Source organism: Myxine glutinosa, chromosome 6, assembly GCF_964187855.1.
Source record: "Myxine glutinosa chromosome 6, kmMyxGlut1.1, whole genome shotgun sequence".
NCBI classification, from domain to species: Eukaryota; Metazoa; Chordata; class Myxini; order Myxiniformes; family Myxinidae; genus Myxine; species Myxine glutinosa.
Genome location: NC_136266.1, coordinates 97,352,507 through 97,377,214, shown reverse-complemented (window position 1 = coordinate 97,377,214; position 24,708 = coordinate 97,352,507). Strand labels below are relative to the sequence as shown.

The following is a 24,708-nucleotide window of genomic DNA, read 5'->3' as shown; positions in this document are numbered from 1 at the left end:
GCATCTCTTCTCTGAACTTCTCATCTCAACTCAACTGCCGTGGGCGGGGGTTCGGAGCATGGTTTTATGGCCCCGCCCCAAAGTCTCACTCGAATGTTCCAAACCCCGCCTCTGGTCGTCGTGGTTAGCCATTCCCCTCGAGCCCTGATTGGTGGCTCGTTCCTTACCGGCCACTCCTCCTGCAGCGCCACCCTTCGGCCTCGGTAGACTTGTTCAGGCCTGCCACGTGGCATGCTAACGCCAAAAGAACCGCCCTACGCACGGACCTGCTCAACGCAAAACTAAACACAGGAAAGGACGACGCTTACATTCACTAAGAAATAACTGAACTATCGCGAGGCTTCATGTTGTGGTGCGTCTACCTACGAGGGTGAATTAACCTTTATTCCAAAACCACAACAATATAACAAATATCATGAAACATTTACATTTTGTAGTCCATTGTATAATTTAAATAAACATAAATGCAAATTTCGCATGTGGAAAAAGTAAGTACACCCTTGGCTCTTATAGGTGGTATTGCCCCCTTTGGCAGAAACAACCTCAAGTAGGCATTTCTTATAACTGTCTCCCAGTCTCTGACATCGACTGGGAGAAATTTTTGCCCCTCCTCCATGCAGAATTATTTCAGCTGTGCGATGTTTGAGGGGTTTCTTGCATGCACAGCTCATTTCAAATCCGCCCACAACATCTCAATGGGATTTAGATCCGGGCTTTGACTTGGCCATTCCAGAACCCTTCATTTCTTTCTTTTCAGCCATTCATTGGTGGATTTACTGATATGTTTAGGGTCATTGTCATGCTGCAAGGTTCACCTTCGGTTGAGCTTCAACTTTCCGACAGATGGCCTCACATTATCCTCAAGCACCCTCTGGTACAATGAAGAATTCATAGTGGATTCTATGATGGCGAGCTGCCCAGGCCCTGATGCAGCACAGCTGCCCCATACCATAATATTTCCACCACCATGCTTTACAGTTGGTATCAGGTTCTTGTGGTCAAATGCTGTCTTTGGTTTTCGCCAAACATGTCTTCTGGTACTGTGGCCAAATAGCTCTACCTTTGACTCATCTGTCCAGAGCACATTGTTCCAGAAGTGCTGGTCTTTGCCGAGGTATTCATTGGCAAACTTTAGTCTTGCCCTGATGTTCTTTCTGGACAGCAAAGGTTTCCTCCTGGCACACCTCCCATGTAGGTCAAATTTGTGCAGCCTCTTTCTTATGGTAGACTTGTGCACTTTGACATCAACAGTGGCAAGAGCTACCTGTAGGTCCCGTGATGACATTCTGGGGTTCTTAGAGACTTCTTTCAGCATCTTGCAGTCTGCTCTCGGGCTGAACCTGCTGGGGCAGCCTGGCCTGAACAAGTTGGCAGTTGTTTGGAATCTTCTCCACTTGTAGATGATCTTCCGGACAGTCGAATGATTGATTTCAAATTGTTTGGAGATCTTTTTAAATCCCTTCCCAGACTCGTAGGCATCTATAATCTTCTTTCTGAAGGCCTCAGAGAGCTCTTTTGATCTAGGCATGGTGACGCCGCACACTTCAACCACAAAGAGCAAACCAAACTAAATGTCTGAGGTTTAAATAAGACAGGTTCCTCCTATATTCTCTCTAACGATGTTCTAATCATTTGCACCTGAGCTGGTGCACCTGATTCTAATTTTAGGTATTTGAAGTCGTGATAAATGTAAGGGTGTACTTACTTTTTCCACATGCGAAATTTGCATTTATGTTTATTTAAATTATACAATGGACGACAAAATGTAAATGTTTCATGATATTTGTTATATTATATTACCTTTATCTATCAATATTGTTGAAATGAAGATCAAATAGCTGTATGTTGAAAGATGTTGAAAAAGTCAACATATATATATATATATATATATATATATATATATATATATATATATATATATATATATATATAATTATATATATATATATATATAAATATATATATATATGTATGGGGTGTACATACTTACTTTTTAGGGTACATGGGGTGTAAAGTGTACATGGGGTGTACTTACTTTTTCATGTGACTATATATATTCCTGTGACTATATATATATATATATATATATATATACATATATATATATATATTTATATATACATACATACATACATATATATATATATATATATATATATATATATATATATATATATATATATATATATATATATATATATATATATATATATATATATATATATATATATATATATATATATATATATCCTCGTTGTCTTCAATTCTTCTCCAGACACAATGCCATGAAAGAAGAGAAGTTTACTCAGTGGATATACATCTCTATCCAAGCAATTAAAGAAAGCACACATTCAAGAAGCAGAGAGATATCAAACTTCTCGCTTAAATGAGACTGAGAAACTTGCAAAAACACGTTAACAAAATAAAGAGAGAGACAACCAACTGCTTGCATAAATGAGACTGAGGAGAAACACGCAAAGAGATGTCATTAGAATAAGAAAAAAAGGGGCTGCAAGGAAATGAGGCCATTTTGCCAGTCATTGCCGTCGTGTAATCCTGGAATATTTTTTGCTCCAGCTTTACACATCAATCTTCTTGTTGGTTTTAATAAAATCGAAATAACCCAGTCTTGATCGGGTGACCCATCTTATGTGTGTTATGTAATTATATATATATATATATATATATAAAAGTTCAAATCACACCTGGTCACAAGTGTGCCGCACTGACCAGGTCCTCAGTTGAGGTCCTCAGCATCATCCCGTTTCGGCCCTTCAACCTCGATACGGTCAGCTAAGGTGGGCCAGCAGGGGCACATACACACCCACATGCAGCAACTGCACCTGGATGCATACATACCCCACCCCCAGCCAGTGCAAAGAACAACAACAACAACAACACCTCCACATCCAGAATCCACAGCACCAAACAAACATGGTGGAACACTCCTTTATACCCTTCACCACTCACCAACAAAACACACCAGATCATTCATACACACACATACACACACATACACACACAACACCAACCAACCAACCACCTACCCTTACATCATACACCACTCCACACACAAAAACACACACTCATGCAAAAATTAATTCATGCAAAAACACACACCCTCACCCACTCACTCATATACGTAGTGTGTTCAAAAAGTATCCGACCTTTATTTTTCGTGCGTAAAAAAAAGAAGCTAGGGAGGCGTTGATTGGTGCACGTATGTAGGCGATCCTAATGCGCACGCGTGAATTTTTTCCCACCTGCAGAAGCTGTCATTCGACGGCAGACCGCCGATGAGTGAGGAAATGTAAGTGAGCGCCGTCGGATTTTCGTTTTTGACAAAATGACGGAAAAACTTGAACAACGCTACTGCATCAAATTTTGTGTAAAGCTTGGCGATGTTGGATGCTTCCATTGTGATGACTGCAACTTGGTTTCTGGGTCGTACCCATAAACCCAGGACTCATCGCCAGTGATCACTGTGTTGAGGAAGCTGGGATCGCTGTTCACAGTCTCCAGCATGTCCTGTGCGATCTCCAAACAGAGTTGCTTCTGCTCAATCGTTAGCAGCTTCGGTACGAACTTCGCTGAGATTCTCCAGAAGCCCAAATCCTCCTTCATAATGGAATGAACGGTGTTGAATCTTGCGGATCGTTTCCACTTGGGAATCGCCAAGCTTTACACAAAATTTGATGCAGTAGCGTTGTTCAAGTTTTTCCGGCATTTTGTCAAAAACGAAAATCCGACGGCGCTCACTTACATTTCCTCACTCATCGGCGGTCTGCCGTCGAATGACAGCTTTTGCAGGTGGGAGAAAATTCACGCGTGCGCATTAGGATCGCCTACATACGTGCACCAATCAACGCCTCCCTAGCTTCTTTTTTTTTACGCACGAAAAATAAAGGTCGGATACTTTTTGAACACAGTACACAAAATAAGAAATAATAATGGTAACAAAAAAAAAACACAACCAACCTACACCGTTCGACGTGTCTCCATAAACTTCCTCCATATCCAAAATGAGCCTTTCAAGGCAACCTGGGCCACCTTGTCACACATCCTCCTTCTTTCTGTCCCACACACTCCCAGCCTAGCAAGAAATGCAGAAAAGGAATTGCCAATATACCCTCTACACCCCACCTCAAATGGCTGACACAAAACTCGCCAACCCTTCTCCTGGCACTCTGCCTCCAGCTCACTGTACTTTCCTCTCTTCCTCTCGTGCACCTCCTCCATGTTCTCTTCCCAAGGTACCGACAACTCCCCAAAGATGACCTGTCTTGTTGCACTTGACCAAATGACAATGTCAGGCCACAACCTTGTCACACAGATCTCCTCTGGGAATACCAATTGTGGCTTTAGGTCTGCCACCACCTTCCAATCACAAGCATCTGACAGCCCTCTTGCTTTCCACCTCCTCCTCTTTCCGCCTCTTACCACTTGGCCCTCTTTGACAAACCACACCTCTCCCCCATCGGTCTCCTTCTCCACTCTTCTCTCTCTCGATTCAGCACCTCTTGTTGCACCATCTGCACCACCACCGCCAGCACCTGATCATGTCGCCACCTGTATCTTCCTGCTGCCAATGCTACTGAGCATGCACTCAGTGCATGCTGCACCGTCCCCACACCTCCACACAAATAACATCTCTCCTCCTGCAACAACCCCCACAATCTCAAGTTTACTGGTGAAGGAAGCAAATCATATGTTGCCCGCAACAGGAAATTCAACAATATTGGCTCCATCCTCCAAATCTCTTGCCACTTCAATATCCTCACCCGCACACCTTCCCACTTAGTCCAAGCACCTTGCTGTGCCTGACCGACTGCTTTCACATATCTCCCCTCCTCTTCCTTTCTTCTCACCTCCCTCTCAACCATCTTCCTCCTCTCTTTCACACATGCCTTTCCCCATCGCTCATGCTCCATCCACCCCAAGCCATGCTTCCCGTGCTGTACCATCCCCATTACTTAGGCAGTTAAGACCGAAAAATAGGGCGTATCGTTCATTTTTTCAGGAAAGCACCAAATTTAGCACAGATGTAGTGTGGACCTATACAATTGTTTTTCTGAGCGGCGCCCAAAAATTCAGAACCCCTGGTGGCCGCCATGTTGAATTTCAACATGACCACCCTTTTTTTCCATTTTCCTTGAATCTCTCATAGTATTTTAGGTAAAATTTCAATTCCAAGTGATACACATTGTTTTATTGGTCTCTGATAACAATGAAATGGTATTAATTAATCAAAGTTACACACAGTTGCAGTTTTAACTTAAAATATGTGGGCACTTGAAAGGTGGAGGCTCTCGCACAGACGCGTAGTACTACAAGCACTGTCCATCGCAGTCACACAGTGATGTGCAGGGCAGATTTGCCCTGGAGCATTTACAGGCCGACTTACAATGGCAGCTTGTAAGCTCTGAACATGCCTCCTGTATCAGTGGTATTGTGGTCCAAATTGGTGTCCAAGAAGTCCCTGTTTTCATCCAGCCCCAATCAGCTGGTGATGGAAGTTCTGGGTAGGGCACAAGTGCCTGACTCCATACGTGTCCAGCCTGAAAACATGCACGTTTTAGGTGTTCTTCGAAGGCGTCTGCTGTTGGGGGAATGTGATCAATTGTTCTCGCCTTCTTCGTGAACAAGTGTCGGCGCATGTCATTCACTGTCTTTATCTCGGTAGTCCGGTCATAGAGGATGGCAACATATCTTTCTATGCTCTGTAGTTCCATAGTAATAGCGTCCACAGATGGCCTATAAGCGAGAGCATGAAAGGTCTGCGTGATGCTGGGGTATGCCTCCCAAGCCTTCCAGGCTGTCTTTTTCCCAATTTGGGCAAAAAATGACACTGTGTTGCAGCCAGTGAAGGCATGAAATAATGGCAAAGACTCGGACTTCCTGCGGCAAGGCCGGTGGCAATTTTATGGATGGCAAGGTAGTGGTAGCTCGTACCAGTGCCAATGGCAATCCAGAGTTCCTCCACACCGTGTGACTGGTAGGTAAAGTAGTGTGCTATTGCCAAGACCACAATTTCAGAATCTACAGTTCGAATCAATACCCGTTTTCTCCCCTTTTTCATGGCGCCCCTCAGGATTTAATTTTAATAGCAAAATTTCTGAATTTTTGGGCGCCCCTCAGGAAAACAATTGTATAGGTCCATACTACATCTGTGCCAAATTTGGTGCTTTCCTGAAAAAATGAACGATGCTTCCTCTTAACTGCCTAACTACATGACCTCCTCCTGTTGCAACCGCTCCTCCATCTCGTCCACCTCTGCTCTTGCATTCCACTTCCGACTTCCCTTTTTCTCTGGGAGAGCATTCTTTATCACTGCATCACTTGAATCCCAATCTCGCACAAGCCACGCTTAATCGAGTCCCCCTGCATGTCCAAGGATGCTCATAATTATTATATGTATATGTATATATATGTATATGTATATATGTATGTGTATGTATGTATATATATATGTGCATATGAATATATGTATATATGTATGTGTATGTATGTATGTATGTATATATAATATGTACATATATATATATGTATATGTATGTATATATATATAGGTATATATATATGTATATATATATATATATATATATATATATATATATATATACATATATATATATATATATATATATATATATATATATATATATTTATATATATATATATATGTATATATATATATATATATATATATGTATATATATATATATATATATATATATATATATATATATATATATATATATATATATGTATATGTATATATTGTGTTACGGTTTTTAGAACCTTCACTTTGTAAAACAAGTCAAGTGAATCCACTTGGATTCCGCCCAGGTTGGCACATGGAAATTATTATTCATATGGTACTTTCCATGGTGAAGTAGTTCGCAGCAGAACCGGCAGCATAAATATAGATTTGATGACGTCATGTTTACACATCTGAGCGCCAGAAACTGTCTTCACTTTTGAGCGACAGAAATGAGCTTCACTTTTGAGCGACAGAAATTCCCAGGCAAACGCTATAACGCACCAGGTTTACAACCTGTGCGTTAATAATAATTCTTGTAAATATCCCCCTTTGTAAAGGTTGCACCCTAGTTAGGCCATGTACAACACGTAGGACACCATAGGATCTTCTTTAGTTATTTCATTAGTCTATGTTTCAGTTAAGGATCTGTTTCCAATAGTTTGACTCTGCGTTGTATTAATCAAATAACCTAGGCCCCTTCAATTATCCCCAATCTCTCTCTCTCTCCAAAGTGCCAGTAGCCGTAGTGCAGCGTTCGCTGCCTTGGAGCTAAAGCTCGCCCCAAGCCGCCATTGCCAGCAGCGTCGCTCCCTTTTGGTTTGTCCTGCCCGCCGCCATTACGCATGCGGTCAGAGTGGGAGAAAAAGGGAGGAGCGGCCAGGAACACAGGCGTGGCCCCATAAACGCGTCACGAAGGGAGGTACTGATGAACCCTCGTGACCAATCCGCGCCGAGGCGTGTTCACCGGTAGGCGGAGCAAAGCGGACGCGGCTTGATACGCGAGGCTCGTAATAAAAGTGCGAGCACGAAGCCTTTTTACGGAGATGAACGAGAGAGCAGATGCGGGGGAGATCGGCAGATGGGAGAGAACAGCGCAGAGGCGGCGAACATAAGAACATTGCGCGGAGGATCGTTTGGGACGATCGTTTTCGATATGAACTGCCGTGGTTTTGAGAGCGTTCGTCACGCTGTACGTACGCGCATTCCAGCCCCTCGCGTTTGTAAGGTCCGGTCGCGCGTTAAGCTGCCAGCCGTTCTTTGCCCGCGGACCCGGAGCCTGGACCATCCCATCGCCTGGAACCATCTGCCTGGACCTTCCTCCCCTACCAGCTACCATTCCGTGTGAGTGTGTTTGTATTGCCATGGGCGTGTTATATAAGAGTGTATAAGGTTGCCCTATGTCCTTTTGTTTCCTCTTCTTGTATATTCCCTTCTTTTGTTTCCTCTTTTAGATAGTAATAAATCATATTTGTTCTTCCTTCACCCTTCTTATTCTTTGGCTTCCTCTCGTCCGATCGTCTTTGTCTTTTCCCCATTGAATATCGGTGGCACGATATAGGAACCGCTCAGAATCGGGTTTAGTCCTTTTGTTAACGGCCTGAGTCATGGCTCGCTTCGCTCGGCATGTCCATTACAGCTGCGGTTCGGGCGGGGCTCATTTCTTCGCTTACCGGAAGGCGCTGGTAATTAGGTAATAGGAAGAATTGGCCTACCACCCTATTCAGCGCTGACCGGAAGTGATGTCATAGCTCCAGGACCAGAGACGGCCAGCTTAATAGACGAGGGGATTAACCCCCCCCCCCCCCTCGGTAAGGGGAGCGCCATACTCTGAGAGCCACAACAATTGGTGGCAGGAGTGGGATTGAAGCCCGAACCAAATTTTTAATCCATCTGAAAAATTTGGTCAAAATTACGGGCGGCCGAAATGTATTATTAAAAACCAAATTTATATCGTGCCATGGATGGTCAAGGCGATCGGATGCCGGTAGGGGAGAATGAGGAGGTAAATGAGGAGTTGGAGTCGACCCAGGACCCCAGGGAAGAGGTGGGAGTAATGCAGGAGGAAAGCAAAGAAGGTGCGGTAGCAGGGGTTGTAGGTGCACAAGATGGCTGCGCCTCACACGTGGTCGCGGTAGCGCGGGGTGGCGGCGCCTCGCACATGGCGGCGAGAGCCAAGCCCACTGTACCAACGTTTAAGGACATACAATCATTTATGGCTGAAATGAGGGCCTTTATGGTCAAAACGGGTGAAGACATGGAAAAAAACAGGGAGCGATTAGGAAACCAAATTGAAGGGTTTGGAAACAGAATGAGTGACTGCATCCAAAAAGTGGGGAGAGCATAGACCGCAGGTCAAGCGGGAAAAGCACATCGGTACGCGACGAGGTAGCGCGGTGTGAGAAGCGCGGAGAAAGCGAGGTGGAGCAAAGCACAGCCGGGTGGACCGGGATAGAAATCGTGACACGGGGTGTGAAAAAACCGACAGCCACCGAATTGGACAAGGCAAATTCATGTGAACCCGTGGTCGTCGAGGGAAAGGAAAAAGAATTAATTCAAATTGGCAAAGAAACCGAACAAATAGTAGTGGAAATTGGGTCTGGAGAGACGGCAAGCATAGAGGCATTAGCGATGGGAGAGATGGATAATGCACAAAGTCTGGATTCGCATTGTGATGCTGTGCTTATTAACCAGATGAAAAGTTTGCAGGTGGTGTTCGAGCGAAGAAGAGGAAGCGCCCAGGTGAGTCGGGTTGAGTTTGGTGCAAAAATAATTTTTGTGCGCTTGGGATGCAGGCGTAACCCAGGCGCTCATAAAAGGTCCGTGGTGCGCTGTGTGAATGGCAATGGTGCGCGTGTGAGGAAAAGGTGTGTGAAGGTGAACGGCGCGCGTGTACGAATGGCGTCGGAGCGAGAGTGTGATACGTGCGAGCAAGCGAGAGTGTGATCGCCCGGGTGCGAGGGAGAGTGCACGACAGAGTATGGAAGTGAAACCGAGTGCGAGCAAGAATGCACGTCAGAGTGTATGTGTGATGAGAGTGACACGGAGAGTGAGATGGATGGAGAGAGTGTGCGAGAACGCACACCTGAGTTGGTTGTGGCGCGTGTGTGGGAGGGCACATCGGGGTGCGTGAGTGGGTATGTGCAGGAGTGCACACCCGTGGTGAGTGTTACGGAGGACGTAACGGGGGAAGAAAGGTGTGTGATGATAGAGTGTGCGAGGAGAATGGATGCGCAAGATTGTGTGCGAGTAGAATGCATGGGATGTACGAGAGGCGTTGGAGCGCCGGGTTTGGTGAATGTAAAAAGGAACGCGTGGTGTGAGCATGTACGGGGAGCATCGACGTTGACCGGGGCAGCGTTTAGTCTGACGTATAGCCGACGCGAGCTCCCGGTCCATGCCGGCGGTGTGGGCGGTGTGGGCTGCGGGAGCCGGCGGGGATAAGTGTCGCGTCGCTCCTGTTCGGAGCGTCATGCACGATTCGGGCCGGGCCCCGCCCTGCATGGTCGCGTCCGCGCTTTGCCTGGCAAAGCGGGCGGCCCGGTTCGAGGGAAGGTAGGAGGGGATGGAACGGCGCCCCCTTGTGGTGGCGGCGCTCCACCCGGGCAAGGCTGGCCCACCGCGCATGGCAGCGAAAGGCCCTGCGTAGGGATGGTGCCTTGAACCTTGGCCCAACCAAACCTCCTCCCCTGAATCGAATGCCGGACGGACTCAACCTGCAGGAGACCAAACCACCCATATGCATTGCTAGGCTTTGCGAAGCCGAGCTGTAAAGAATGCATGGACGTACCGAGGAGGCTCAAGTATAGCGGACTGTGATGATGATAGTGTAATTGTTTGGAATTGGTAGGGAATTGGCTTGAAATAACTAGTGATTCGAAATTGGGAATAGTGATGGTTGGAAATTGATACCCAGTGTCGGGGGGTGGTATCCCTACCATCCCTCACATAATGGGGGCAAAGGAGCTATAGTTTTATGGGGTATGGCTGTGCAAACTAGCCCGGGAGGGTTAGGTTATTGGTTAGGATTTAGAAAGATGACCATAGGTAACGTTAGATTTAAGTAGCGACATCATACCTGTAGAGGGGACGTAGCAGATTAGTGGATTATAATGACGAGGGAGTGCAATAGTATAAGGGGCGACTGGGAGGCACGAATCTTAGAAGGGAGTAGTCAGATCAGATGATGCAGTGTGTGTGCAGGAAGTGATTCAGCAGAGTATGGTGAAGGGTGTGATAGTGCATTGCATTGAGTGAATGGTCCTGGACGGAAGGAGGGTGCAAGTGCCACCAGGTGTGCAGGTGCCACCAGGTGTGTGGGCACCAGGTGTGTAAGTGAAGTACGGAGGTATGGGGAATGGTTGCATGGAATAGATGGTATGGAGTATGGAATAGATGGTATGGAATACATGGAGTATGGAATGGATGGTGTGGAGTAAGTAGTGTGGAATATGTGGAGTGGAGTGGTTGGTGCGAAAGGAGTGGATGGGGAAGATGGACCCCTTCACGAGTACCCGGGGAGGGTACTTTAAAAGTAGGTAGAGGGAGTAGGTAAATTGTGGTTGGATATTGGCATCTGTGGTGCGAGTAGTTGCACAGAAGTGTTGTGTTGGGTGCATTAGTGGAACGAGATTGGCTGGGCGTGTGGCCTGTTAGTGTGTGTGATTAAATGGCCACTCCGCCACTGTTAGTATGTCGGCCAGGTGAGGCCGCAGGTAGGCTCGGGGAGCCAGTAGTTGTTCAATGGGGCCCGAGGATCCAGAGGACGGACCCGGGTAGCCCGACGCCAGAGAGGGCGGTAGGGGGTGAGAGCGCCAGAGGGCCTTCCCCAGGTAGGTTAGGGTAAGGAGCAGGTAAGCTCGGAGACAACTACAGTGGCGGAGGTGTGCAGGTGAGCGGACCTGCTGGGAGCGCCACATGACCCAGCCCGGAAATTGTGCGAGGGCACAGGGGGTAGAATCGGGGGAGTGAGACCCCAAATTGATGAGCACCACAGTTTGGTCAATGGGAGTTCGGTTCTTAGAACCACATAGTGTAAGATGGCCAATGGTTTTGCAGGGAAAGACCCCGGGTAGAGTAAGTGTGTTAATGTCATTTAGAGTATCGTTGGGATTGGAATCTCTTCGCACCATCCACATCCACTCACCAAGGTGACAGGACTCCACACCACCGTTTGTTGCAAGTGTCTGGTATGTAAGACGCATCATGATGTGGGGGTGACATTGTGTTATGTTCCATCTCTTCCTCCTTAGGAGGGATTGGTGATAAATTGATTGATGGCAAATTTGGTTGGAGGGATTATTGACGAATTTGGAATTAGGGGAGATATGGGTAATATAAGGGGAAGGCAAGGGGAATATAGGGAAGATATGGGGAATATGGGGAATATGAGGGGAAGACAAGACGTAGCGACGAATTTGTAAATTGTGTAAATATGGGGTAGGGGCAAGGGTAGATTAGGTGACGGGGGGGGGGGGGCGTACAGTAGGGACGAGCTTTCTCCGCTCGCTCTCCTGCGCACCTCACCTCTGCATTACCTTGTGTTGATGTGTACCCTTGCACCCTTGCACCCCGCTAACTCTGCTTTGTCTTCCTTCCCCACCTATGGACCGTGCTCTCTGGGCACTGAGGGGAAAGCGTGCATGCGCCGCAGTTGTGTGCCCGCACCTCCGCTGCCTGCCTGCCTGCCTGGACCGGTACACCACTTATGGACCACACGTTTGTGGCCAAGCCCACTTATGGACCACACGTTTGTGACCAAGCACCACATCATGGATCACACGGCTGTGGCATGGCCACTGCTGGGGTATCTTGCTTGCGGACCTCGGTAAAGGTGGCACCTATGCCCAGCAGGTGGACCACCCGAGTTGGCCCCTGCTGGCCGTAATTAAACAAAAAAAGTGGACGCTTTTGTGCCCTTTTTGTGTTTTTGTTATCTCTCAAATAGGCAGCAAGTCAAGAAGACACCCAGAACATCGACCCCAGCAGAACATCGGCTGTGCAGCGAGGACGCCAGTGTGACTTTTTGAACTGTATAACTGTGCACTGGATGGTGCTTTGTGATTTTTTATTGGGTGCTTTATGGTGGTGCTTTTGGTGCTCTGAGATTGCACTGCAATATCAATTGTGCGTCTTAGAGCGCCCGTGGGTATTAGTCGGCAGGCCAAGACCCTTAAAGAAACTTTTGATGGCATTTTTTGTTAAAAGCTGACAACCGGGCTAGAAAGTATCAGTATGGTCCAGGCTTTCAGAAACACCCGGTTGCCAAAATGAGATTTGACCTTGAAGGTCAAATTTGGGGGGTCAAAGGTCAAAAGAGGTCAAATTTTCAAAACATTTTATTTTGTCTTGTCCTTTCATACAACATCGAGTCTGGTATGAACCATTGAATATTTAATGAGTTATAAGGGGTTAAACTTCTGTAACAATAGCTAAATGTGAATAGATTCATGAATGTAAATGCTTTTTACTCTTTGAATACGCATAATATAATAAAATGCATTCAGTTTAAAGGTGAAATTTCAAAGTCGAAAGTCAAATTTTACTTTAAGAATCAATTGTTCCTGTTGGTAATATGTAAATGATGCATTAGGCAACTACATTTGAAGAAACAAGACATCATCTTCCATCGATTTGAGGTGTCGCCAAATCACTTCTCTTAAGTATCAGTTCCTGTCGTGTTCATGCATCCTTCAGCATCACAGCCACATGCAGGCATGCATGGTTGTCCAATCTTGTGGCAACGGCAAGCTTGTGTGCGACACTTGCTTTTACATCCACAAGTAACTAGTTCCAAACAGCTACTTGGAACAGATGGTGTCCTCATCCACACCACTTCTAATCGTCCGTCAGTTGCCTGCCAACCTCCAGTCTCCTCGGGGTCAGCAACAACTACGTCAGCCTTGTTTGCCTGCAGCCATACTTTTGCCTGGTAGTTCGCCCGCGACATATGCAATTCGAGAGCGTCACTAGTTGGTGGCAACATTTCAAGTGCCTTCTTCCCTTTCTGGAACATGTCATGCCTAGCTCTGTCGACCCCTGAACTAGAGTGTGGAGATTTGTAAAGCATACATACGAACTCCTCGACATCGCTTAATGGTCCATCTCTGCCAACGCCATGCAACAGTTCCGGGTGTTGCAAGTAGACATTCCAGCATGATTTTTTGCCATGACCAGCGAATGAAGACACAGTATCACAACCAGTTATGGCATGGAACCCAAGAACATTCTCCACAACCGCCGGAGCGAGGGCCTCGTTGATGGCGTGTACTGGGAAACACTCTTGCTCCTTGGACGTGCCACTCATCATCCACACATGGCAGATTTTGTCCCTGGTGAAGTGAAGGAGCAAGAGCAGGACATCTGTGTCACGGCACTTCACAATTATGTTTCCATAACCGGCATCAATGGCTTCAAGTGCATGGATGATGATCCTTGTGTCAGCTTCCTCGTGGTTTACATTCAGAGTTGGGATGACTCCCCTTGTCGTTGAGAATCCGTTTGGAGTGCTGCCACCAACTACTACTTCGTTGACTGTGTCGGTGTGCGTTGCCAGTTTGCCACTGAGGAACAGTGCAAGGTCTTCTTTGTTTTCACCTAAGGCGATGAAGTTCTTCCATGTTTGTGGAAGTGGAAGATCATCCCGGTTGATCACCTTATGGATTGGTCTCGTTTGCCCAGCTCTTTTGCTTCGTGTAGTCGACTTGATCGATAGAAGTCTATACTGATCAAATACGATGTCGATCCTGGACACTGTGCCACAGAACTGCTTCAACACGGTCCTCTGGAAGGTTTTGGCATAGTCACCAAACGTCTTGCAATTCGGTGGTTTTCCTAGGGACTGTATCAATGCATGGCCATCAATTATGATACAGGTTTTTCCTGTGGTCTCCGGTGCCCCTTTGACTTTCTCTATCCCAAGACCAGTGGTTAGCAGGGGGAGCATTGCAGACTTTTGGGTACTTCTCATCTTTTTATCCGTATTAGCCAAACTAAGTGGTACAACGAACAGCTCATGCTTCAGTACATTGTGGATATCTACTTCTCGCCCAACTTGAGCCGCATTGAACAATCTCTGCATCAGTTGCCTGTCCGCTTTGATTGTCTTGGTGACCTTCTGATCCACCAGTTTCTCTGATCTTGTGGCTTGGTGTAAGGTCATCCCCAGGCCGACATGCTTTGGAGTCAACTTTTTCCCCTTTGAAAGCGCAAATACAATGTCCTGAGCGATATTTAGTATTCTTTGCTTCGTTGAACTTGCAGAACTTTCTATCTCTCCGTGATCATCAGTATCCAACACATCAGTCCCACCAAACAGTACAGAGAGAAACAGATATAAGCTATCTGGAATAATGGCTTCCACTGCGTCTGTTGTTAGACCCCTCCACACTTTATCGTGACCAGGCATCCGTTCCAAGTCTGCTCGAAGTTGAAGGGCAGAGTGAACAATTTCCTGCAGCTCATTGACTGGTGGCAGCTGTATCGTGGGTGCGTCATCTTCATCACAGTCATCCTTTCGGTCAGAGATATCCGACAGGGCACAGGCAATGACATACTGAGATTTGTCACTGGGATAAAGAAGAAGTTGTGCTTTTCGATTACGTGGTCTTATGAATGAACCTTCGTCACCAATAACATTCTGTAATGCAGTATAGAAGGTCTGTCTTCTGGACAAGAAGCTATCAGGGATATCTTGGTTCTTGGCATTGCATAGTTCTACATATCTCTCCCAAGCAGTTCCCATATCGTACACATTACCAACGGACAGACCCTCCAGTAACATGTCCCCCAGGGCATTCAGGGCTGGATCTGAACACAGAGAATGACGGCCTTTTGTCTTTTTCACCCTCCGCTCAAATTCAACAAAGCATTGGTTGTGGTACTTCCCCTCTGCAGCAATTAAGTCTACAACATTGGCCATCCTAACTGACATGACAACGTCCTCTTTTGACAAGTCGATGATCTTTTGCGAAACTTGCATTGTCATTACACTGTGGAGCTGAGCCTTTCCTGATCGTTGGCAGAATATACAGTGTTCCCATTCAACTGAGGCATGCCCATGCTTACGAGATTCATACGACGAACTTGCAGTTTGTTCATCCATCCTTGCTGTAGTGGTAGTAGATTCATCAGCTGCCTGTTCCTTGCTCCTTCGATGTCGTAGTCGAGACAAGCGATTCTCCGATGCGAAATTTATGTAGCACGTCTTGTGCCACTTCATTACTTCATCAGCCCAGTCCTCATCTGTTATACTCATCAGTCTGTTCAAAATAGCAAAGGATGCCCGATCCTTAAGACGTCTCCTTTCAGCAGCAGCTTGCTGGATCTTTGTTTTCCCGTCAGCAGAAGCCAGACTTATCTTTTCGTTGCGCCTTACCCCTTCTTGGCAGATAATACAACTGGAATAATCAACAGTTGCACTGGTATCTCGCTTCCGTTTCAGTGTGGCAAGTGGAGGGAGTCCATCACCATCCATTTTTGGAACCTGAAAAATAAAAGGAGAAGCATCATTAAAGAATGGTTATGCGAGTGTTATATAATCTATCTATAATTCCACTAATCTCTGTGTGTATGTGTGTATGCGACAACGATTTCTCGACAACTACGGTCCGATATACTTGAAACTTGCCAGGTATATTGCTGGGGACCCGAGGATGTGCCTTTTCAAGGTTTGAAATTAATCGGACAAGTACTTACCGAGCTATGTCCAAAAAACGATTCAACCAATCGGAGAGCAGCGAGCTATCGCGTGTGCCGAACGTGGCGAACACACTCTGCCTCGGACGGCACATTTGAGAGCGTATTCATTTATTTCACGTTGGCAAACTATGTTGCCGCTATGTTGGCGTTAAACTATGTTTTAAAACTAATTAAAACTAATTTGCGATTCTTTCGCTTTCCTGGGCGTTTGTGCACGCGATGGCGATTTCTTTACCAAACTCCGGAAGCCGTTCGCTTTGGACCAAACCATTTCATGTAAATAGAGGGGGGGGATTGTCACCGTACTCGCAAGCCGTTCGCTTTGGACCAAACCATTTCATGTAAATAGAGGGGGGGGATATAATTTTAGATATAGATATAGTACGGGCATGCCCTAGTAACACAAAAAGCAACACATTATTGAGAATTTGGCATTTATTTTCGAAGATGTCTTCATACCAAACTCGATGTAATATGAAAGGACAAGACAAAATAAATTTTTTTGAAAATTTGACCTCTTTTGACCTTTGACCCCCCAAATTTGACCTTCAAGGTCAAATCTCATTTTGGCAACCGGGTGTTTCTGAAAGCCTGGACCATACTGATACTTTCTAGCCCGGTTGTCAGCTTTTAACAAAAAATGCCATCAAAAGTTTTTTTAATCGTATTCCCTGGGGTTGGCCTGCCGACTATATGGTGTACCGGTGCAGTGCAGTGCATGACCTCTCCTCTTTCCAAAAACTCTGCTTTTGTTTCCCAAAAGACAGGTCCTGGGTTCGCGTTGTAAATACCAAGTTCGCGTTACGTCTTTATAAATAATGCTCCCCACCATCCATGTGTAGTTTGAGAATTAATTCCGTGATTCGGTTATCCTGTGGGCGTGAATCTGTTAGATAGAATGCAACGCAGCAGGCGGGACACACTTAATTGTTTTAAAACTGTCACACTCAGGGTAAGGTTAACAGTAGAGGGTTACTACACCTGAGTGTCACATTAAGTTGAAGTTTTTGTCGGCACGGGACGTGCCTAGAGGAGAGACGGGTGCTGTGTTATGGTTTTTAGAACCTTCCCTTTGTAAAATAATAATTCTTGTCAATATCCCCCTTTGTAAAGGTTGCACCCTAGTTAGGCCATGTACAACACGTAGGACACCATAGGATCTTCTTTAGTTATTTCATTAGTCTATGTTTCAGTTAAGGATCTGTTTCCAATAGTTTGACTCTGCATTGTATTAATCAAATAACCTAGGCCCCTTCAATTATCCCCAATCTCTCTCTCTCTCCAAAGTGCCAGTAGACGTAGTGCAGCGTTTGCTGCCTTGGAGCTAAAGCTCGCCCCAAGCCGCCATTGCCAGCAGCGTCGCTCCCTTTTGGTTTGTTCCTGCCCGCCGCCATTACGCACACGGTCAGAGTGGGAGAAAAAGGGAGGAGTGGCCAGGAACACAGGCATGGCCCCATCAACGCGTCACGAGGGGAGGTACTGATGAACCCTCGTGACCAATCCGGGCCAAGGTGTGTTCACCGGTAAGCGGAAAAAAAAGCAGACACGGCTTGATACACGAGGCTCGTAATAAAAGCGCGAGCACGAAGCCTTTTTACGGAGATGAACGAGAGAGCAGATGTGGGGGAGATCGGCAAATGCGAGAGAACAGCGCAGAGGCGGCGAACATAAGAACATTGCGCGGAGGATCGTTTGGGACGATCGTTTTCGATACGAACTGCCGTGGTTTTGAGCTCGGCACGCTGTACGTATGCGCATTCCAGCCCCTCGCGTTTGTAAGGTCCGGTTGCGCGTTAAGCTGCCAGCCGTTCTTCACACGCGGACCCGGAGCCTGGACCATCCCATCGCCTGGAACCATCTGCCTGGACCTTCCTCCCCTACCCGCTACCATTCCGTGTGAGTGTGTTTGTATTGTCATGGGCGTGTTATATAAGAGTGTATAAGGTTGCCCTATGTCCTTTTGTTTCCTCTTCTTGTATATTCCCTTCTTTCGTTTCCTCTTTTAGATCGTGATAAATCATATTTGTTCTTCCTTCACCCTTCTTATTCTTTGGCTTCCTCTCGTCCGATCGTCTTTGTCTTTTCCCCATTGAATATCAGTGGCACGATATAGGAACCGCTCAGAATCGGGTTTAGTCCTTTTGTTAACGGCCTGAGCCGTGGCTCGCTTCGCTCGGCGTGTCCATTACAGCCGCGGCTCGGGAGGGGCTCATTTCCTCGCTTACCGGAAGGCGCTGGTAATTAGGTAATAGGAACAATTGGCCTACCACCCTATTCAGCGCTGACCGGAAGTGACGTCATAGCTCCAGGACCGGAGACGGCCAGCTTAATAGACGAGAGGATTAACCCCCCCCCCCCCCGGAGCGCCGTACTCTGAGAGCCGCAACAATATATTTTACATGTACACACACATGACATGGTCAGCATAGATACTGCCTTTCCTGGTGTTGTGTTTCGTGATATACTCATGGAGGACTTGAGTGCAGGTACTATATGATCTCATGCAACTACATGGAGACTGCACTTTTAGAAAAGAGTCATTCTGAAATTTCAATTGTCCTTGTTTAGAGCGAAGTGATCACTCTACGATTGAAGAGCATGATGGTAAACTCCGGAAAGCGGCAGAAGATTGATAAAATGTTGTTCAATGTTTCGTCTTTGGAAACCTGCGTGGGATTTAAAAAATGAATGGACCTTAAAGGTTGAATTGTTTTCACTTTAGAGTACAAAGTGCCACTCGTGGATTCTTCCATTTTATGAAACGCAAGTGATGTGCTGCAAATGTTCCAAAATGTTACATGAAAGTACCCATGAGAGGTGCTGCCAACTGATGGATTTGTTGGATTTCATGGCTCGTGCAATGCAGAAGTGCAAGCATTAGTGGAACTTTTGACACTACTTGAGAAGGTGGGCGGATGAGGTGTAACGCCTTTGTGGGAAAACCTGCTGGAACACACAATTCTTCATGGCCTTGGGTTTTAGCGCAGCAGGAGATTCACTGATTTCCTTTTTCACGATGTTTTTGAATTGTAAGCAGTTGGAATAAAATGTTGCGTTTCAACAATTTTGATACCAACGCATCTCGTTGCATCTGCATGGACATGTGTCATCACTTACTGATCATAGAACTACCAAGTACCACTTTCATCTATCCCCGGGGTTCTTAACCTAGGGTATCCATACCCGTTGGGGGTATGGGGACCAAAATCTGGGGGTATGGGCCTCGTAATTTAAAAAAAAAAAAAATTGTAATAAATTCAATGAAATATCAACTTTAAATATATAATAAATATATATTTAAATATAAATATATATATTTCAAAACAAATTATATTTCTATAATTATATTTCAAACAAATATAAATTCAATTTTATAATAAAATTCGAATAAATCATCTATACGCCACGGGAGGATGCATGCGATTACAATGCATGATTGACATGACAATGAGAACATTTACATAGCACATTGGCTCAGTGTGAACTTTGACCCACCATAATCGCTGTCATGTAATGTAGGCCCTACATTACGTGAGATTGTAGGCCATTAGGACATTAGGTGAAGAACTGAATATCGGCAATGACGACCTCATTCTCAATTTGATTCCGGTGAAAACATTTGCAAAACAAGTGAGTAGTGAGCCTACTTATCTGAAGATACGGTATTCAAAGTTTTCAAAGTATATTTAAATATGAATAGGGCATTCACATTTATTATAATGCAATAGGTAACAAAAATGGGGCGGCCGGATATCCGTGTCCGTGAAAAACACCCGGATATCCGTGTGGATATCCGTGTCCGTAAACACCCGGTCCGTGAAAATTGATTGAGCTGCGAAAGTTGATTGATTGGGTACGTTGAAGTAGTTTAGTGTGAGGAATTTCTTAATCTTCTGTACATCTCTTTCTGTTGTTTTCGGTGTTAGTGGCCAACACTTTATTTCACGTGCACTAATGTTTTATCTCCTGTGTCGTTTGTTAATTGTTTTCTTATTATTAGTCCCCTACCGGTGTACACCGGATGGGACTATAGGTTTGCACTCCGTCCCTCCGTCTGTCAGTCTGTCACGCAAAGAACAGCTTTCCGGACTTTTTTTCTAAACGCTTAACGCTAATGATTTCAAACTTGGCACATGGTTTCCTCATGATAAGTTACAGATCAAGTTCGAACTTCACGACGTTTCGATCATTTTTGACAAAGTTATGGCACTTTGAACTTTGGGAATTCTGATAATTCTGATGATCCTTAACTCAGTGCCATTTTAAGTTTTAATTACCTTTAAAAAAGATTTTATCTGCAATAATGGGACCGATTGAGATCAAATTTTCACCGTAGGGGGGACTCGGTCTGTAGAATATTTTAATGGTAATTATGACGTCACAGGTCACGTGGTACGGCCCCCATATTGTTTTTCGTGAAAACACGAAAAACCCTTTTTCTCTGCAATGGGCAAACAGATCGAGGCCAAACTTTGCAGGCAGAATCGCATACCCATGACGAACAAAAAAGTCAGTGAGCATGATGTCATGCATCACATGGTTTCAGAGTTATGACGTTTTTAAGCATGAATCTTTAAAACCGAGCTCCTCCCTCATTTTTTATCCAATCGAGGGGAAACTTCACAGATCTGTTCAGCATGTCAGTCTACTAAAATGTCCTTTTGGAATTTGCGATAGGGCACGTGGTTTGGCAGATATCATTAATTAAACGAAAATATTGAAAAAATGGATATCTCTTGAATCGCTAGTACCTCAGACCGTGAGTTGGTAATTATATAATTCACACAGTGTTGTTTTTGGCTTTTGTTAGGGGTTTTTACTTAGTTTTTGTACCATAACATGGTACTATGTTAGTACCCATGAAAATTTTCACGTGCAGACCGCTCCATGGAGCGACCTTGCGGGCTTATCAACGAGGCGAGGCGTGACACACGTGTCTCAGCATACCTCAGATCAAGTTTGAAAACCAGCAGCAACCGTGCATAAATTTGCATATTCGATCATTTTTGACAAAGTTATGGCACTTTGAACTTTGGTAGGGGACTTGTATTGCAGCACAATACTCAGAATGCTTGTTCTTTTACAGATTTGTTGCAAGATGTCGTCTGTTAAAAAACGGAATTGGAATGATGACTATGTTCGCTTTGGCTTAACCTGTGTGAAAGAAGGAGATGGAACTGATAAACCCCAATGCATGCTTTTCAATTTGGTAATGTGCAATGGAAATTTGAAGCCATCAGGAATGAGAGAGCACCTCCAAAGCAAACACATGGATCATGTTGACACCTCCATTGATGCTTTCAAGGTGAAAAGACTTCGTTATGATCAGAAAGGAACTCTTTCATCGCATGGGTTTGTTCCCACTGGGAAGCCTCTTCTGGAAGCCTCCTACAAAGTTTCGTACATGATTGCCAAGGAAAAGAAGCCCCACACAATCGGAGAAAGCCTAGTGAAGCCCTGTCCGTTGGAGATGGTTAAAATCGTGCTGGGGGAGGATGCTGTGAAGCGATTGAGTCAGGTGTCCTTGTCCAACGACACTGTACGCCAGAGAATTGGAGACATGAGTCAGGACATAGCAACACAAGTTGTCAGCGAGATTAAAAACAGTCCTGCAAAAATTAGTATGCAGCTCGACGAATCGACTGACGTTTCAAACCACTGTCAATTGCTCGTATTCGTCCGCTACGTTCATGAAATGAAACTCAAGGAAGAATTTTTATTATGCGAACGACTCGAAACAACAACTAAAGGAGCTGATGTGTTCAAGCTGATCGAACTGTTCTTTGATCGCCATGAGTTAACATGGGATTTGGTTTTTGCATGGACGAAGCTCCTGCCATGATTGGCAAGAAACCTGGGTTCGTCGCTCTGGTCAAGGAGAAAGCTCCACATGTGTTGACCACACACTGTGTTCTACATCGTGAAGCCTTGGCGTCCAAAACGTTGTCAAAGAAACTGAAAGAAGTGATGGTAATAGTTGTGCAGACAGTCAACTTTATTCGTGGACGGGCATTAAATCATCGGCTATTTCAAAAATTATGTGATGAGATTGGGGCGGAACATTGTGTTTTACTGTACCACACAGAGGTACATCGGCTATCTCGTGGCCGTGTTTTCGCACGTGTCGTGGACCTTCGGGAAGAAATTCTCGAATTCCTCAGACATCAACAATCCCCTCTTGCAAACAGTTTTGAAGATGAGCATTTTATTGTTAGCCTGGGATATTTGGCTGATATTTTCGGTCACCTCAATGACTTGAACATGTCGATGCAGGAAAGGGATGTGGACATTATTCAAGCCAGGGGAAAGTTAGTGGCATTCACGAAGAAATTACCTATTTGGAGTCGCCGTGTTGAAAGCGGAAACATGCCGAACTTTCCAATCCTTGGCGATATCCTTCTTGATGGAGAAGATGAAAAGGCATATTCTGGGGAAATACTTCAAGAAGTCAAGGACCATTTGAAAGTCCTAAGTACCAATATTGAGGGTTACTTGTCAGATATTGATGATCTTAGCACGGATCCATTTGGATCCAGAACCCTTTCTCGTTTGATATTTCTACAATGAGTGGCAACGATTTAGTGAAGGATGATTTGATCGAGTTCCAAGAAGATCAAAGAAAGAAAGCTTTCGGATAGGCTGGGCTGGATTTTAAGCAGTTTTGGTGTGAGCAGATAGCAGCTTACCCTAGCTTGGCGAAGAGGGCAATGAATGTGTTGGTTCCCTTCACAACTACGTATCTCTGTGAAACAGGTTTCTCTGCATTATTGAACCTGAAATCAAAGTGGAGAAATCGACTTGATGTGTCCGATGATTTGCGAGTAGTGTCGTTGTCACGAACTGTGCCCCGATTCCATATTCTGATTGCACGAAAACAGCAGCAACAATCTCACTAGATTAGTAAAAGGGCTTGCATAAAACTTGCATGTTTTAGTTTAGTTTAGTTTGTTTTGTTTCTTTGTTAACAAGCAAAGAAATAAATAGGGATGAAATCCTAATGATTTTCTTTCCTGTTCTGTTCCTAATTATCCATATGTAAAACTAAGCTATTGAGATATTTTGAAGTCACACTGGAACCTAAATGGACTGATAATCAGGCGCGGATCCCCGAACTTGGCCCATTTTCTGGGTAATAAGTTACCAATTTTCATCCAAAAAAATAGGCAATTAAAGTAAAAACACCCCTCAGAATGCACCCCAGAGCACCTAGAAATCAAAAAAATTCTAGGGGGACATGCCCCCAGTCCCCCCCCCTAGCTATGCGCACCTTAGGCGCACCTTGGTCAGTCAACAGTCTAGCGAAGGGGGTATGGGGACATCGTGGGCAATCCGTTGGGGGTCTTGACAGGGAAAAAGGTTAAGAATCCCTGATCTATCCAATGAACTGCTGTCTGGAGATCAAACTATTTGCATGTCAATCTGCAGTCAACCATGAAGAGACCGCTGGACAAATTACCTTTGCATCACCACAAAAAATACTTACCAGGATGCATTACATATGCAGGTGTTCTGTTTAGAAATGACAGCCCAGCATACTCTGAACATTTCTGCTTTCTAACTGTAAACTGCTGTTTAGATACCGCACAGTCCACCTGTTTCATCAAGAAACTCATCTTCCTTCCAGGTGTCCAGTATTATACATTGCATACATGGAGATTTTACTGCATTACTATATGCATTGTGATGTAATCATGCTACCACCTAATGCTCCAGGTTTCATACCAGAATTTAAAATTAATGATCAATTTGTTGTTGTTTTGTCAAATCTATGTAGCAATGCAGATATTTGATTCCTGAAGAAAAAAACTCCCTCCTTCCTACCTCTTTTCTTTCTCTCATGCTTTGGGTCGAAGGTTGAACTCAACTCCCCGGGGCCCCAGCTCTTGGTGCTTGCCCCTTATCGCTCCTTCCAATTATGCTCAGGTTGCCATGGAGACAACCTATGAAAACCCAGCTTTTGACAATGGTGGGGTGAGTCAGCATAACACGAGATCACACCTTTGAAATATAAAACAGGGCACATACATTTTGCTTTTTTGTATCCCTTATTGGGCATCTGACCTCAGGGTTGTTTGGCAATGTTAATTCCACCTTTCACTTTTACTACTGTCTGTTCTGAAGATCTGCAAAAATGTAAAATTTGAGTGATACCTGATTTTGTCGTATTGTTTGCACATTTGTGTGTTGATGTCTCGAAGAGAAAAACTTTTAAAACAATGAGAAGCATATAATGACTATTGCAGCGAGATATACTTTCGTGAAGAATGCTTGTCCTCTTCAACTGTTCAGTCTTTCCCATTGATGCCATTTTCAAAGCATTATCATGCAGTGTGCTGCAGGAAACACTGGAGCTATCTCTCTTTTAACTCGCTTCCTTGGTTTTCTCTACAGTGCCAAATATGCTGTAAGGCATTTTTAATTGAAAAATCGTCGAATGCTAATATCAACACTAGAAGCCAAAGTAAATT

General features: G+C 45.0%; 1 protein-coding gene across 1 annotated transcript in view; it reads left to right on the top strand.

Annotated features, from left to right (window-relative positions):
• LOC137429413 (seizure 6-like protein) overlaps nt 1-24,708 on the top strand; it is a 155,760-nt gene that overhangs the window by 87,614 nt on the left and 43,438 nt on the right. Inside the window, exon 21 of the mRNA XM_078781054.1 lies at nt 24,094-24,211. Within this exon, the coding sequence (XP_078637180.1) occupies nt 24,094-24,211 (118 nt within the window). The remainder of the gene's footprint in view (nt 1-24,093; nt 24,212-24,708) is intronic.